We start from the raw sequence: 17,375 nt of genomic DNA, 5'->3' as shown, positions 1-17,375 counted from the left end.
CTCTGTTTTCACGCTGAGTCTCTGGCTCCAGCGGCCTGTCACCGTCTGTGGCTCTCATGACTTTTTTTCTGTCTCCTGCCATCTCTGTGTGGGATTCTTTGTCGCTCTGCCCCTTCCCTTCCCCTTCCCTCTGAAGCTTGCATCTCTGTGTCCCTTCGGGCCTGTCAGGTCCTTCTCCTCCCCGGAGCCATCTGGAGAAGAGCCAGGACTGGGCACAAGGCAGGACTAAGACAATGGCAGTGCCCAGTCTGCGGCCATGGGTGGCCTGCCTGCTTGCGATCCTCCTCTCCTTGGGATTTAGCCTGGACACTCGCGAGGGTGAGTCCCCAGCACTGTCTCCTGGAGCCCCATCTCCCTTTCCGCAGACTGGGAGGCCAAACACTGAGCTTCCAGCCAGAACACATCTATTTACTTACTTCGACATGAAGACTGGGGTTAGGTCTCAGAAGGACTTCCCACCAGGAAGAGCATTTAGTTTCCCAGAGGCGGGCATTTTCCTCTCAGTTCCCTGGGAAATGAGAAGGACCCTGAAACAGGGATGAATAGATGTCCTCCATTCCTGCTTATGAAACAGTGATCCCGGTAAAGCCTGAATGAGAGTCAAAATGAGGGGATGAGTCTTAGAGGTCTTTTCTAGAGCCACTGGATGGGAAAGGGGCCAGGATGGGAAGGGGAGCTGAAAACTAGGCACCATTAAGTAACTGAACCCATTGTGCAGACAGGAAACTGAAGCTCAGAGAATTGAGAGATCAAGCTAGGCTGGGGTCCTGAGCTCCTGCCTCCAGGTTCTGTCCCATGTCCCCCACTATGAGGGTCCATCCGCTGGGGTAGGGAGCTTCTTTTAATTAGTCCCCAGGCTAAACATTTGCCATGTGTAGGGTTTTGGGGGTTGGGACCATGTAGATGAAGTGGCCCTCATGAGGGTGCTGGGAGCTGGCAGGGAGAGGAAAAAGTGCTGAGGGTGGAAGATTCAAAGGCGGAAGGATGAAGAGATGTCCCTTCCCCCACACCCACCATTCCCTTCCAGACTGAGGAAACTCAGGAATCCAGTTCTCTGTGCCTGCCTGAGGGGTCCCGTGATGCCCTCAGACTGGGACTTCCAGGGGCAGAGCAGAGTCTCCCCTTCCTGCAGAGACAGAGGAGTGATGTGAGTGGGTTGGGGCAGGGGGTCCCCTGAAGAGTGCTAGTCACAGAGGCACTGCCTGCAAGGCATAGCCCCACCCCTGTACCCCTCCCCTCCTCCACCCCTCCCCTCCTCCACTGCTGTGCCAGGACAGGGCATAGCAAATGCCAGCCAGGAGCACAGTTGTCAGGACAGGAGCACGGCCCTGGGGGCAGGGGGGCGGGGGAGGGCGGTGTTTGGTCAGGGGACCCAGATGTCCTGTTCCCAGTGCAGCTCTGCACACCGCCATGTCCTGAAGGGAGGCAGGCAGGGGTTAACCTGTGAAGGTCTTAGATTTGTTTTTCCAAATGACTCCCATCAGGGGAGCCCTAGAGAGGCCGGGGCATGATGGGAAGTGGCATGTGGGCTCCTGAGAGAACCCCCCATCTGCCTGCAGAGCCTGATTGGCCTTTGCCTGGAGGGACTAGAAGTGTTTTCTCATTCTCCCTGTCTGTGTGTGTGCATGTGTACCTGCATGTGCTCAGACACACACACACACACAGTTGCTGGGTAGAGCCAAGCACAGGGACCACTAATGACAACAGGGAGAAGGTGTGAAGTAAGCCCCAGGGAGCCAGCCTAGCCTGGCCACCCCCTTTTCACCATCAGGGGATGGGCCTGGGTATGTATGATGGGTGCCTTGTTGCTTGAGGGCTGGGTAGGAAGGGAGGGAGTGGAGGCTGGAGAGGTTAGCAGGACTTGAATGGCAAGCTGAAGGATTCCGACCTGAATCTTCCCGAGTGGGGACCATGGAAGGTATCCTTGGGAGAAGTGAGTGCAGGGACCAGGTATCCAGCCCATTAGGAGAATGGTCCTACGTGCCTTGGGGAAAGAAAGAAAAGGGGGGCTGAGGCCCTGCGATCCAGAGAAGCCAGACACACCCAGGTCCCCCAGGGAGGATTGGACTTGGGATCCAGATGTCCATCGATTCAACCCACAACCCCTGAGTGCCCAGTGGTTCCTGCCCTGAACTGGGCACCATGTGGGGATGCTGACTAACAAGGGTCCCACCCTCAGCAGCCTCCCTCCTTGAAGGGGGTGACAGACAGACAGAAAGCAATGTTGGGGCAATACCCCAGGTGTTCTGGTGTGGGTGCTGGACTAAGTGCAGCTGAGCCTGAAGGGATTAACTCAGAGGGCCAGGGAAGGTGGGGGCTTGACCTGAGGCTTTCAGGCCAAGAACTGAGGGTGTTGGCAGGCCAAGGAACTCTTCTGAGGCTGGAGGCATTAGCGGGGCCCAGTTTACCGACACCCTGGAATGTCAGGCTGAGGAATTTAAACTTGAACTTTTGGCAATGGGAGCCACGGAATGTCCCTTCGAGAGTAAACAGTTGCAGGGACCAGGCATCTAGCTTTCTCAGGCCTGGGAGAGAAGTGGAGTGTCTGAAGCTCAGACTACTGCTGCCCAGTCACAGATTTCATTCATTCATTCCTTCATCAAATATTTATTGAGCACCAGTTTCATGCCAGGCACTATACCAGGCACCAAGGATACAGCAATGAATTACACAATGATCCCCGCCCTTCTGGAGCTTACAATAAACAAAATAAATAAGTAAATTGTATATTAGCCAGCGTTAAGCATTTGGAGAAAAATTAAGTAGGAAGGGGAGTGGGACTTCCCTGGTGGTGCAGTGGTTAAGAATCTGCCTGCCAATGCAGGGGACACGGGTTCGAGCCCTAGTCCGGGAGGATCCCACATGGCACAGAGCAACTAAGCCCGTGTGCCACAACTACTGAGCCTGCGCTCTAGAGCCCGCGAGCCACAACTATTGAGCCCACGTGACACAACTCCTGAAGTCCGCGTGCCTAGAGCCCGTGCTCCACAACAAGAGAAGCCACCACAATGAGAAGCCCACGCACCGCCAGAAGAGAAGCCCCCGCTCACCACAACTAGAGAAAGCCCACGCAGCAGCAAAGACCCAACACAGCCAAAAATAAATAAATAAATTTATTTATTTATTACAAAAAAAAGTAGGAAGGGGAGTAGGGAGTGTTGCCCTATTAAATAGGATGGTCAGAGAAGTCCTCATTGAGAAGGTGACATCTGAGCAAAGACTTAAAAGAGGTGAGGGAGCCATTGAGAGGGAAGAGTGTTCTAGCCAGAGGGAAAAGAAAGTGCAAAGACCCCAAGGCAGAAGCTTGGCTAGCTTGTTTGAGGAACATCAACATGGCCAGTGTGTCTGAAGAAGAGAGAGAAAGCGGGTGAAGTTGGAGAGTTGCAGAGGCCCTGTAGGCTGCGGTAAGGACTTTGGCTTTTCATCAGCGAGATGAAAGCCATTGGGGAGTTTTGAGCAGTGGAGGCTATAGAGTGGAGGATAGACGAGAGAGGGGACAGGGTGGAGGTGAGGAGACTATTTAGGAAGCTATTGCTGTAAAGCCAGGAGAAGATGATGGTGAAGGCAGTGCAGGTGGCCCTGGATACATTTTAAAGGTAGAGCCCACAGAGTGTAGGGGTTAGACAAGGAAAGGAATCATGGAGGCTTTAGTTTTGGAGTCTGACTGCAAGAATGAAGTTGCAATCAACTGAGAAGGGGACGTGAGTTTGGGAGGGAAGTTCAGAAGCTCACTTTTGCCCATGTTGGCTCATCTGGTGGGGATCCTCCAAGCTGCCAATGAGGCCTCTGAGGCCCGGGGAGGAGGTCACACATGGGGTGCTTGGCCCGAACGGTACTGAGGGCTACCTGCACTTGTACCCACAGTGTGCCCCAGCCTGGACATCCGCTCAGAGGTGGCAGAGCTGCGTCGACTGGAAAACTGCAGCGTGGTGGAGGGCCACCTGCAGATCCTGCTCATGTTCACGGCCACCGGCGAGGACTTCCGTGGCCTCAGCTTCCCACGCCTCACTCAGGTCACCGACTACCTGCTGCTCTTCCGTGTCTATGGCCTGGAGAGCCTGCGTGACCTCTTCCCCAACCTAGCGGTCATCCGCGGTGCCCGCCTCTTCCTGGGCTACGCGCTGGTCATCTTCGAGATGCCGCACCTGCGGGACGTGGGGCTGCCAGCGCTGGGGGCCGTGCTGAGTGGGGCCGTGCGCGTGGAGAAGAACCAGGAGCTCTGCCACCTCTCCACCATTGACTGGGGCCTGCTGCAGCCTTCACCTGGCGCCAACCATATCGTGGGCAACAAGCTGGGCGAGGAGTGTGCCGACGTGTGCCCTGGCGTGCTGGGCGCCACTGGCGAGCCCTGTGCCAGGACCACCTTCAGCGGGCACACCGACTACAGGTGCTGGACCTCCAGCCACTGCCAGAGAGGTGGGCACTGGCACAGAACATGACTGGGGGCACAGAGGGGGCAGGGTCAAATGGGGCTGGCTGGCCATAAGATGGTATGGGTAAGTACTTTGCCAACACTATTTATTTTAATCCTCACTCATCCCATGAGGGAGGTGCTGTTACTCTTCCAGTTTTGCAGATGAGGAAACTGAGGCTCAGAAAAGTTAAACAACTGATGTAGCATAAGGCAGTCAAGGGGTGGGCACAAGACAGCATCAGGTAGTTATGGAGAGACAGTAAAAGATAGGTATAAGTTGGACATGGTGAGGAGGGGAAGGGTGGCATGAATGGATACAAGTCAGCTGCACGAGAAGCAGTATGGGGCAGTGGACAAGAGCAAAGCCGACTGGCCTGTGTTTGAATCTCAGCTCTACTACTTACCAGCTATGTTTATTTAGCTAATCTGTGCCTCAGTTTCCTCATCTGTAAAACGATCAGAGCATTGTGATGAAGAATGAGCTATTCTGTAAAACATTAGAGCAGTGCCTGGGCCATGTTTGCAGTTCTATGCTTCTGATAAAAATGGCCTCAGCACAGGCTGGCAGTATTGAAATGGGAAGGTTAGGAGCTGGGTGGAAGGAGAAAGGAGGAGGTGACAGATGAATGACAGGGCAGGTGAGGACAAATAATGTGACGTGGGATCTTCTTTAGGAGGTAAGGTGCACGGAGGGGAAACAGAAGGAAAGAGTGGAGAAAAGGAGGAGTGGAATAAGGAGGGGATGGTTGGAGGAGGAAGTGAAAGTTATAGGGGAGGGAAAGAAGACCTTCAGAGACTGGAAGCAGATCTGGGGTCCCCAAGCTGGGGCTCTTTCCACGCAGCTCCTGGAGGTCAGCTCCCCTCACCCCAATGCCTCAGCGTGAGGGCAGAAGAGTAACCAGATCCCTGCTGTATCCACTGGGCCCCACCTCCCCAATATCTCCCTGTTGGCTGTAAACACAGCTCTGCACGTCCTCTCTCTGTATAGTGTCAACACGCCCTGGCTGACCCTTGCCACACGCATCGCTCCCACAGACATCCAGCTGCCACTGTGCAGAGTAGCCAGGCCGTTGGCACCCGGCCCCAAACCCATCCACATCTGCTTGGGACCACCTCCCACCCAGGGCAGAGCGCTGAAGAGGGAGGAAGTATGGGCAGGGGCATGGGTCAAATGACCAGGGACGGCCCCTCCTTCTACACACTCCCAGACCCACCTTGCCCTGGACCTCACTCCTCAGGAGAAGCTGACTTGTTCACCTTGGCCCCATGCCTGGCAATGATCTGGGCACTAGGCCTAGACAGGACAGCAGGCTGGGGAGCAGCAGCCCTGATAGACAAGGTCGCTGCTTGGTCCTGAGCTCTGACACCCCTGGCTAGGCACTGTGGGAGGTGAGGAGTCACGGAGAGGGGCCACGGTCCCTATCTTCAAGAGCCCCCGTCTGCGGAAAACAGAGTCGGCAACCAGTGTCATCTGAGCTGGAGGGATTTGGGTGCAGACTAAGAGTGTTAGCCCAGGAGCAGGGGGTGGAGCTAGGACCAAGGAGGCGTGGTAAGGTCTAATGCAGCACTCTGCCCACAGTGTGCCCCTGTCCCCGTGGGCTGGCCTGCACAGTTAGGGGTGAGTGCTGCCACACTGAATGCCTGGGAGGCTGCAGCCGGCCAGAAGACCCCCATGCCTGCATCGCCTGCCGCCACCTCTACTTCCAGGGTGCCTGCCACAGGGCGTGCCCTCCAGGCACCTACCAGCATGAGTCCTGGCGCTGCGTCACGGCCGAGCACTGTGCCAGCCTGCGCTCTGTGCCTGGCCGCGCCTCCACCTTTGGCATCCACCAGGGTAGTTGCCTGGCCCAGTGCCCTCCAGGCTTCACCCGTAATGATAGCAGGTGAGTGTCAGGTGGGCGGGGCGGGGGGGCCACCCTTGGAGCAGTGAGGAGGCCCACACTGGTCCAAGGCTCATGCCACATCCTCTGCTTGCCCCTACTAGCATATTCTGCCACAAATGCGAGGGGCTATGCCCCAAAGAGTGCAAAGTGGGCACCAAGACCATCGACTCTGTCCAGGCAGCACAGGATCTGGTGGGCTGCACCCACGTGGAAGGGAGCCTCATCCTCAATCTTCGTCAAGGCTGTTAGTGCCTTCCTCAGGACCATACCTCTCCTCCTGGCCACACCCTTCCTCCAGGCCACACCCCTTACAATGATCCAGCGAAAACACCGCTTTCCACTATCCTGGGTCCCAGCCCTGAGGGCCCCCTTCCCTTGGCCCCCATTCAGCTCCCCCCTCCCAATGGAACCATCACTTTCCTTGCCCCTGCTCCAGCCCTGTCTTCCCCATTCCCAGATAACCTGGAGCTGGAGCTGCAGCGCAGCCTGGGACTGGTAGAGACCATCACTGGCTTCCTCAAAATCAAGCACTCCTTTGCCCTCGTGTCCCTAGGCTTTTTCAAGAACCTCAAACTAATCCGGGGGGACACCATGGTGGATGGGTAAGGGGTCAGAAATAGTTCCCTCTGTCTCATCTCCTCCCCAACACTCCCAAAACTGTGGTGAAGAGTATGGGAACCAGCTCTGCTACTTACTAGCTGTGTGACTCTGGGTAGGTTACTTAACTTCTCTGGTCCTCAACTTTCTCATCTGTGAAATGGGGTTAATATAACTCTACTTATTTCTTAGGGCTGTTGTGAATATTACTTAAGTTGTTATGTATAAAGCACTTAAAACAGAGCCTGAAACAAAGTATATATTACTACATAAAATTATAGTTACATATAACTCTATATGTATTGGCTATAATTGTTATCATCTGATCCTCTTAGCTGCAGAGCAAGACTGCCTGTGTTTGAAACCCATTCCTACCTTTACCAGTCGAGGCCTACCCTTAATGTAGCCAGGATTTTTCAAAATAATGTTTTAAATTACCATCCAGCCAAGTGGTTTCTCATGTACCCCCAGGGGTGCCCCCACTCCAGCTGGAGAGGCATAGCCCCAGGCTGAGTCCCACTCCTCCCTGTGTCCCCAAAGCCAGGACAGAGCCTGGCACGTAGCAGGTGCTCAATTAATGTGAGATGAGGGAAGGAGGGAGGCAGAAAAACAGTTGACCCCATTTCACTGATGAGGAAAACACAGAGTGTGGGTGACTTGCCGGACCTCACATTTCTGGTCAGTGGCACCGAGTGGGTGTGTACGAATGCCCCGTGTGTACTGGTGTGGGTGGGCTGCTGTGTGCCGCTCCTTCCCTGTGCCCCCAGTGCAGCCCCTTCAGGAAGAACCCATAAGACACCCCCTTCCTCACCCCTTGCCCCCACTGGCCGTGCAGAGCAAGGTTCCCTGGCCTCCCCCAGGAACTACACTCTGTACGTGCTGGACAACCAGAACCTGCAGCAGCTGGGCTCCTGGGTGGCTGCGGGGCTCACCATTCCCGTGGGCAAGATATACTTCGCCTTCAACCCACGCCTCTGCTTGGAACACATCTACCGCTTGGAGGAGGTGACTGGCACGAAGGGACGGCAAAACAAGGCAGAGATCAATCCCCGCACCAACGGAGACCGAGCTGCCTGTGAGGCCCAATACCCCAACCCCTGGCACCCTGGCAGTGAGAGATGTGACCCCAAGGAACACCCAGACGCACGCACACGTTGACTTTCACACACACTGAAATACACCAGACATGCTCCCGGGTGGAAGGGGACGCTTGAAGGGGACAATGTGATCATTTCTCTTCAGAGGCCACGTTGGGGGTGGGATGCTGCGGCGTCAGGGTGGAGGTTGGGAGTAGGCGGCTCAAGCAGGTGCTCTCAACACGGTCAAGAGCAAGTGTTCGCCCTTCACCCTGAACAGGCCAGACACGCACCCTGCGCTTCGTGTCCAACGTGACGGAGGCCGACCGTATCTTGCTGCGCTGGGAGCGCTTCGAGCCGCTGGAGGCTCGCGACCTACTCAGCTTCATCGTGTACTACAAGGAGTCGTGAGTGGCGGGGGCGGGGCCAGAGTGGGTGGGGCTAGAGCGGGGGCGGGGCCAGAGCGGGCCGGGGTCAGAGCCCCACCACGTCAATTTGTTCACGACCGCAGGCAGGTGAGGGCAGAGCGCCGGGGGGCTGTGGAGAGCCAGCAAGCCAGGACCCCAGAGTCGTTCTCCTTCGTAGGGCCCACGTCTGGCTCTCTCCTCTCACCTTCTTCATCCCTTCGTGCCTCAGTTTCACCTTAACCAGTGATGAGGAGAGGACAATCAGGATTTCTGAAAGCCCAAGAGGCGCCCTGCTGGGAAGGCCTGGATAATTAAACTTCACTTCACTAGGCTAATGTTTTGTACCGACCACATGCTCCTGCCCCAGCAGCGGTTTGGGAAGTACCCACTAATTTGGTCAGTTTTATGCATATCCTTGCCAGCATTTCATTAAAGCCTGAGGAAGGGAGGGAGCAGGGACAACCAAGGACCAGCTGCTCTTTTCTTTGGAGAGAATGTACTGACCATAGCAGGATGGATAGTGGTTAGACCACAGGAAGAACTTCTCCAAAAGCATGGCTAGGGATCAAAAATAGAACTCTTTAGAGGAGAGAGATGGATTTGGGAAGGCAAGCTGGGAGAGCAGGAGTGAGGAGTACTAACCCTCTGTGGTAGATAGAAGATGGGAGCCACCTGGTTTGGAATCATTTCCTGTGAATTAAAATAGAGAGATCTTAGTTGCCCACTAGCACAGGGCCTGGCCTAGGAGGAAGGGAGAAAAACTAACGGTGGGAGGCCTGCTCACAGGGCCAAGGCTCTCCTAGGCCTCAGTGGAAGATGAAGGACTCTAGCACAAGGAGCTGGAGAGTTTGTTAAATACAGATTCCTGGGCCCCGTTCCCACAGATTCTGATTCCATTAGTCCTGGGCAGGGCCCATAAACCTGCATTTCTAACAAGCTTCAGCATTCAGGTAATGCTGAATCTTCTGGGCCATGGACCGCACGTTAAGGAATGCTAACATGGACTGCAATGTAAAGCCCCGGCCTCCCACCCCTACCCACCGGTTGTACAGCTCACATTCTGCAGGACTATACACCATTGCCTTTGGACTCAAAGGGCAAAGAATCTTCGAGGTCTTTCAGGAAACTCCCCTAGCATCTGCCTTGCAGTGTGGCTATGGCTGTGCTCCCTTAGAGATATACTGGGGATCCTGGCTCAATTCCAGCTCTGAGCAGACCCACTCAGTGAGTGTGTCATGTCCACAAGGCACCTGCCCCAAAGGGCAGACCCACACCTGCTTCTGAATGCCCTCATACTGGAAGAAGCATGACAATGACAGTCTTGGAGTGATTCAGAGAGGAGGGGGATGCTAGAAACTGGGGTTGGGGCTGAGCTGCCCCTCATCTCTAGGGATGGGGTGTTCAGCCCATTCCAGAATGCCACAGAGCATGTAGGTCCAGATGCATGTGGGGCCCAGAGCTGGAACCTACTGGACGTGGAACTGCCCCTAAGCCGCACCCAGGAGCCAGGTGTGACCCTAGCCCCGCTGAAGCCCTGGACACAGTACGCAGTGTTTGTGCGGGCCATCACGCTGACCACTGAAGAGGACAGCCCCCACCAAGGAGCCCAAAGCCCCATCATCTACCTCCGAACCTTACCTGCAGGTAGGCTGAAGCCTTTGAAGGGGGTTGGGAGCTAAATGCCTGGGTCCTAGTGAGAATGGGGGAACCCAAGCACCAGAAATAGAGAAGCTGGGTCACTGAACACCGGGCCTATAGAGGCTGGGAGGCTGGACCTCAGAGAGAAGGGCCCATAACCAGACAGGATTTGAAAGGGGGATCTGCAGCCCCTCAGTTGTACCCTACTCACACCCCCAGCACCCACAGTGCCCCAGGACGTCATCTCCACGTCCAATTCCTCCTCCCACCTGCTGGTGCGCTGGAAGCCACCGACCCAGCGCAACGGAAACATCACCTACTACCTGGTGCTGTGGCAACGCCTGGCAGAGGACAGCGACCTCTACCTCAATGACTACTGCCACCGCGGTGCGCAAGGAGGAGGCGCGGACCGGAGGGGTTGGGGTGTCGGGCCGCGGGCGCTGCCAGTCTAACTCTTTCCTTCGCCGCCGCCGCACCAGGCTTGCGGCTGCCCACCAGCAACAACGAGCCCCGCTTCGACCGCGAAGACGGGGAGCTCGAGGCCGACAGGGAGCCTGGCTGCTGCCCTTGCCAGCACCCACCTCCTGGGCAGGTCCTGCCACCGCTGGAGGCACAGGAGGCCTCCTTCCAGAAGAAGTTTGAAAACTTTCTACACAACGCCATCACCATCCCCAAGTGCGTCTCGGCACGAGAGAGCCGGGAGGCCAGGGTGCTGATAAGCGGGGTCTACGGGGCGGGGCGGGGGGAGGGGCGGGGCCTGGGTTGTGGGTGGGGTTGGGAGGCGGTCCGCCGTTGCAGAGGGCACTGGGGCGCCTTCCAGGCGGGCCTGACAGGGCCCACCCCCCCGATCCCCCGGTCTCCCCAGATCCCCTTGGAAGGTGACGTCCATCAATAAGAGCCCTCAAAGGTGAGCGGGGGCGGAGCAGGGGCCGAGAGGCGTGGCTCCCGGGACCGGGGCCTGGCTCTGACTCGCGCCCTCCCTAGGGACTCAGGGAGGCACCGCCGGGCAGCCGGGGCTCTCCGACTTGGGGGGAACAGCTCGGATTTCGAGATCCAGGAGGACAAAGTGCCCAGGGAGCGAGCGGTGCTGAAGGGCCTGCGCCACTTCACAGAGTACCGGATCGACATCCATGCCTGCAACCACGCGGCGCACACTGTGGGCTGCAGCGCTGCCACCTTCGTCTTTGCACGTACCATGCCCCACAGTAGGTGACCCCCCCCAGCTCTACCCCGCCCACACACCGACCCCAAGGACCCTAACCAATTAGTGCTCCAACCAGCCAGTTTGACCTCCCGCCAACCTCAGGGCCGCAGTTTGCTCAACCTTTCCAGTCCCCATAATCCCAGCGTTCCCTCAAACCTCCCAGTTTAGCGCCCTTGGGTTTGAACATGAAGGTGAGAGGAAATACTTGTGGCCGGGCTGCCTGATGCCCTCTCCCGCAGGAGAGGCTGATGGCATCCCAGGGAAGGTGGCCTGGGAGGCAGCCAGTAAGAGCAGTGTTCTCCTACGCTGGCTCGAGCCACCAGACCCCAACGGACTCATTCTCAAGTACGAAATCAAGTACCGCCGCTTGGGAGAGGTAGGTACCCCAGGAGACACCCTAACCTAGCCCCAGTTTGTGCCTCCATCCTCTTCCCAGCCAGCTCTTCTGTGTTGCCCTCAGGAGGCCACAGTGCTGTGTGTGTCCCGCCTGCGATATGCCAAGTTTGGGGGCGTCCACCTGGCCCTGCTGCCTCCTGGAAACTACTCGGCCAGAGTTCGGGCAACCTCACTGGCTGGCAATGGCTCCTGGACAGACGGTGTCGCTTTTTACATCCCTGGCCCAGGTGTGCAGAGCCGCTGTCCCAGACCTGTACTCCCAAACGGCCCCCACCTGGGTCCCCGGCCACATCTCCCACTGTGGAAACCACAGGCCCCTCCACCCCCGCCCTCCCCCATCCTCACCACCCACTGTGGAAAGAGAAGTGTCCTCTACCCTCTGACTTCTCCACCTTTTTTTATTATTATTGTTTTTTGCTTTTTTTCTGACTTCTCCATCTTTGACCCAAACCTCTGCCACCTTCTGGCCACCAGAGGAGGAAGACTCCGGGGGGCTGCACGTCCTTCTCACTGTCACCCCCGTGGGCCTCATGCTGCTCAGCATTCTTGCTGCCCTCGGTTTCTTCTACAGCAAGAAGAGGTGATGACGAGTCCCATATTGGTTCCCAACCCCCTTCTTCCCTGAGCCCTCATCGTAAGGTCAGTGCAATCAGAGGGTAGCAGATGAGACAGCAGAAAGGAATTCCTTAGAAGCAGTAACTCTTCCCCTGGGGGCGGCATGGAGGAAAGAGACACACCTTTCAGTTAGGGGGACCAACTTGTCCACGTTTGCCTGGGACTTTCCTGATTTTGGTAGTGAAAGTCCCAAATCCTGGGAAACCCCTCAGTCTGGGCATACTGGGTCTGTTGGTCACCATACTCTTAGCCTGAGAACTAATGAAACTGGTCCTATCATAGCAGGGGGAGAAGCAGGAGACCTCAGGATGTGTCCTGGGATCCTGGGATTCTTGAGGTCAGATCCCCCTAGGGCTGGATATGAGAGGGAACTGAGGGCAGGACTTTGATTAGCTGGGTTCTGAGGACTAGCTGAGCACACAGCAGCTTCTCTACTCTGTCCTCCCTTTTCCCAGCCTGTCAGATCCCAGATCCCAGGACTAGGACCAAGACTAGCTTGGAAAGTGCTTGGTGTTCCCCAGGGGTCACCCTGATCAGAGCTAGGGGTTATGATCAGTAACTTCCTTCCTCCTTGTAATGTCCCTCTTCCTTGTCCTCTGACATTGCTTCTTCCTTCCCGAGGACCCTTCCAGCCTGACCCTCTCACCTCCCATTGCAGAAACAGCACGCTGTATACCTCTGTGAATCCGGAGTACTTCAGTGCCTCTCATAGTAGGTCTGGGGGTGGCTGGACGGGTGGTGTGGGAAAGGGAGACAGGAGGGGAGAAGAGGCAGACTTCCAGACCATCTTGGAGAAGGCAGCCTTGGGACCCGAGCCCTTCAGAAGAGAAGAGAAGTGGGTGGAGGTGTGGCAGAGAGCAGTACCCTCGCCTGGTGACTCCCACTTCCTCTCAGTGTACATCCCTGATGAGTGGGAGGTGCCTCGGGAGCAGATCTCCATAATCCGGGAACTGGGCCAGGGCTCTTTTGGGATGGTATACGAGGGGCTGGCACAAGGACTTGAGGTTGGAGAGGAGCTCACGCCCGTGGCCCTGAAGACGGTGAATGAGCTGGCCAGCCCACGAGAACGCATTGAGTTCCTCAAGGAAGCCTCTGTCATGAAGGCATTCAAGTGTCACCATGTGGTAAGGGAGGGTCAAGGGCATTGTCAGGGTCAAAATTAGGGTGAAGTTCACGTGGTAAGAGGGCAAAGATCAGAGATGATTTCAGGGCACCATCAAGTTCAGGGTTGGGCCTGTGGTTAGGATCCTAATTGGGGTAAAGCTCATGGCTGGGGTTAGAGTCGAAACAGGGTCATCATAGGGCCATGGTAGGATCACGGCTAGGGCTGAAATCAGTCCTGGTGGAAGTCAATACTGAGTGTTCACATCATTATTAGGATCATGGACAGAGTTGGTTCAATCATGAAGATTAGGATGATAGATCGATTAAGGTCATGGGTTAGCGTCAGGGTCATTGTTAGGTCAAGATTAGGGTTATGGTCATGGTTGGGGTTAGGAGGGTTGGTGTCTGGGTCAGCTGTGAGAGCAGAACAAGGTTTTGGCCAGGGAGATCAAGGGAGCTGGGTAGACCTGCAACCAGGCTCTTTATCCATCCCAGGTACGTCTCCTGGGTGTGGTGTCTCAGGGCCAGCCAACTCTGGTCATCATGGAGTTAATGACGCGAGGGGACCTCAAGAGCCATCTTCGATCTTTGCGGCCTGAGGCAGAGGTAGGGACCAGGAAGATCCTGGGTGAGGGGCTGGGGAGTTAGAGAGGACTTGGGCACAGTGGTAGGGGTAATCATGGGGCAGGAGTCCAGCCTCAAGTTCCTACTTCACTAGCCCCCTCTCTTGGCTCTAGAACAACCCTGGGCTCCCTCGGCCGGCACTGGGAGATATGATCCAGATGGCTGGCGAGATCGCGGATGGCATGGCCTACCTCGCTGCCAACAAGTTTGTGCACCGAGACCTGGCGGCCCGCAACTGCATGGTGTCCCAGGACTTCACCGTCAAGATCGGGGGTACAGAGGGGGCCAGGCAGGTGGGGGCAGCCTGGGTAGAGTGACTCCCCCTAAGTGAGACTTGAGGAGACCCAGGCCTGTCCCACAGCTCTGTCCCTGATAGCCCCCCACCCTGGATCTCAGTGTCCTCGTCCGAGGGCAGCAGGATTTGGATGGGATGATCTCTGAACCCTCACATTCCAGGATTCTTGGAGGCGGAGAGGGTTGGGAGAGGTATTCCTGGGGCAGGAGCTGGTGAATGGCTCTGCTGCCCCACACCCCGTCTACCTTCACTTTCCAGACTTCGGGATGACTCGAGATGTGTATGAGACAGACTATTACCGCAAGGGCGGGAAGGGGCTGCTGCCTGTGCGCTGGATGGCCCCTGAGTCCCTCAAAGATGGAATCTTCACCACCCACTCGGATGTCTGGTGGGGCCTGGCTGGAGCAGAGGGCTCAGGGGGTGTGGAGGCAGGGCCTTGGGAGAGGCCTGGGTGCACTCCTTAGGGTGCGCTGAGCTGCATTAAGGGTGCTGGGCTCAGGCCCTCCTCCGCGTCCTCCAGGTCATTTGGCGTGGTGCTCTGGGAGATTGTGACCCTGGCTGAACAACCCTACCAGGGCCTATCCAATGAGCAGGTGCTCAAGTTCGTCATGGATGGCGGGGTCCTAGAGGAGCTGGAGAGCTGTCCCGTTCAGCTGTGAGTCACCCCAGTCTGCCCTGCCTATACCTGTCCCACCCCCGTGAGTCTGGCCCACCTCCTCTGATGCTTTTACTTGCACTGATCCCCAGCTCTGAGCCCTCCAACTCAACATCCCCACTACAACCCCCATTTACTCCCCTGTGACCCTCTCAGACATAATCCCCCATGACCCCCCCTACAATCACACCGATTGACCCTCTCAGTGCAGGAGGCAGGACGTGTGCACCCCTCTGACACTGCCCCCCACCTCCACCAGGCAGGAGCTGATGCACCGCTGCTGGCAGCAGAACCCGCGCCTGCGCCCAACTTTTACCCACATCCTGGACAGCATACAGGAAGAGCTGCGGCCCTCATTCCGCCTCCTTTCCTTCTATTACAGCCCAGAGTGCCGGGGGGCCCGGGCCTCGCTGCTGCCCACAGATGCAGAGCCCGACTCCCCGCCAACCCCTAAAGGGGCTTCCTCAGACTTCAGCCCCCAAAATGGGGGTCCAGGGCACTGAGGGGCACCCCATTCCCTGGCTGGTTGGCCTCCCATGGGCAGAGAGGAAGGGACCTGACCTTTGCAGCTGTGAGATGCTGAGACAGGGCAGGGGGTGGCCGAGGGGGGCACAGAGAGCAGGAGCAGGACAGATCGGGGGTGACGGGGAGAGCAGAGCAGAGTCATGGCAGGACAGATTTTCTCAGGAATCCGATCCTCCATGAGGAAGTAATCAAGGCCACAACAGAAGTGGAGGTTAGACCAAGGACAAGACATCCTGCCCTCTGAGTGAGAGAGCCTACTCAGACTAGGAAGAGAGGCCTGCCCGCCCCAGAGGCAGCGTCTGGGGAGCCCCACCCTCGGCTTTGGAGCTCCTGTGGGGATCTGGGGCCATCAGTGCGTTTGAAACCAGATGAGCAACCAGAATCGGGGCTGGAACCCCCTCTGTCTGTGTTTGGGAGGCTGGGTTTGGGCATCCACGTGACTGCTCCTCTCACCTCCTCCCCTCTGCCCCGTTCCGCAGGGGTTGTGAGGAGAACCCAGGGATCCGGGCAAGTGGGTTCCTAGCCTGGCCTGGAGGCCTGCCCTCACCCCCCTTCCTCTCCTTTGCCATACCCAAAGACCCCAAGCTTGGTGCTCCCCCTTCCTCTTCTCCAGGGTGTTCCCTTGGGGCAGATTCACCCTTCTCCCAGTCCTTTCCCCCTCAATCCCCCTCCTACCCTTGGATTATTAAGGCTTTAATAGCCTTGCTTCCTCCCTGCCCTCACTTCTGCCCCCCACCCCTGCCTCTCATGGGAAGACTGGAGAAGGCACAATAAAGGCCGAGGTCTGTTTATACCCTCGTCCTGGGCAGCCCATTATCTCTCCATCTATATGGTGTTAACACTGGATGAACTTCCTCCCTCCCTCCTTGGGGACTTGAGGTGGTGACCCTGAGGCAGTGATATAGGATAAATACACTGCTGTCAAACACCACCTCCATGAGGACTGAGCAGCCAGGGTTGCCATGGCAGTGAAGCAGGACCATCCTGCTATTATCTGCGGCTCAGGTGGCCAGAAGTGGTTGAGCCCGGCAGGGGAACCTTCGTATCCGGCCTCCCAGCCTCACCAACCCGTCCCCTACACCTCATCCCTCCGTATTTCCACTGGGCAGACATTTCCTGGGGTATCACAGGACAGACTTGAAGTGGGCAGAACTTGGGGTGGGGGAGGGGTACTGATGACATCACCAGTCCGTGCTGGATGCCCCCCAGGCAAGGCAGGGGACACACGTCAGAGCAGAGTCTGTGTCTGGCTCCCTACTGTTATTCCATCCCAGGAGCAGAGATGCCCCGGAGGCAGGTTAAAGGAGCACATGGGAGTCTGTTTCCAGGCTCTTATGCCAGTGCCATCAGGGCATTCGAAGGGGAGGAGCTACAGATGAACGACCTAAAACCTTGGTGAAGGGGGTGGTAGCAGAAGGGGCTGGGCCTGGCTCAAGGCTTTTTCGCATCCTGTATCAGCGTTTCCTGCATCCAGGTCCTCGGGGCCAGAGCTCCCATGCTGCCACACACTGGGGTTCTGCGGAGGTTTATACTTCTAAGCGTGCTTGCTCACTCCAGCACCTGTCCTGAAAACCACAGCTCCTTAAGGCATGAGCGGAGTGTGCATGAGTCTGTGCGAGGCCGTCTCTATGCTAACCACAACTCAGACACTATCCTGTTAGGGTCCAGGTGGGCAGCAAGGACCACGTGTCCCACCGCACGCGCCCCTGCCCTTCCCTGTCCCTGCCTGTCATTGCTGGCTAAGGCAACAGTGACCCCTAATGGTTGCTGGAGGAACCACAGCTTAGGGAAAAAAGTGGGGAAGGTTGTTCTCTCCTCCCTCCCTGAGTTGCTGGTGTCAGGCCACCAGCGACTACAAGGGAGGAGAGACTCCACACATAAGCCCTCGATCTGAGACCCACACACTCGCACAGCAGACAGTCACACCTGCACTTGCACAGGC

At 56.9% G+C, this 17,375-nt stretch overlaps 1 protein-coding gene across 1 annotated transcript; it reads left to right on the top strand.

Annotated features, from left to right (window-relative positions):
• INSRR (insulin receptor related receptor) lies at nucleotides 1-16,409 on the top strand. Its single transcript, XM_027095265.1, has 22 exons — nucleotides 1-318; nucleotides 3,865-4,416; nucleotides 5,994-6,297; nucleotides 6,399-6,541; nucleotides 6,755-6,899; nucleotides 7,755-7,969; nucleotides 8,251-8,377; nucleotides 9,783-10,021; nucleotides 10,235-10,402; nucleotides 10,495-10,690; nucleotides 10,881-10,922; nucleotides 11,000-11,220; nucleotides 11,459-11,595; nucleotides 11,680-11,842; nucleotides 12,090-12,195; nucleotides 12,889-12,941; nucleotides 13,125-13,354; nucleotides 13,830-13,940; nucleotides 14,072-14,231; nucleotides 14,512-14,641; nucleotides 14,774-14,908; nucleotides 15,168-16,409. Exons 1-22 carry the CDS (start codon nucleotides 234-236, stop codon nucleotides 15,409-15,411), a joined length of 3,906 nt encoding a protein of 1,301 aa, XP_026951066.1. The 5' UTR covers nucleotides 1-233; the 3' UTR covers nucleotides 15,412-16,409.
• The last annotated feature ends 966 nt before the right edge of the window (nucleotides 16,410-17,375 follow it).

This window comes from Aethalodelphis obliquidens, unplaced genomic scaffold, assembly GCF_003676395.1.
Source record: "Aethalodelphis obliquidens isolate GAN/ISIS:26980383/991018 unplaced genomic scaffold, ASM367639v1 scaffold90, whole genome shotgun sequence".
NCBI classification, from domain to species: Eukaryota; Metazoa; Chordata; class Mammalia; order Artiodactyla; family Delphinidae; genus Aethalodelphis; species Aethalodelphis obliquidens.
This window is presented reverse-complemented; position numbering and strand designations above follow the sequence as displayed.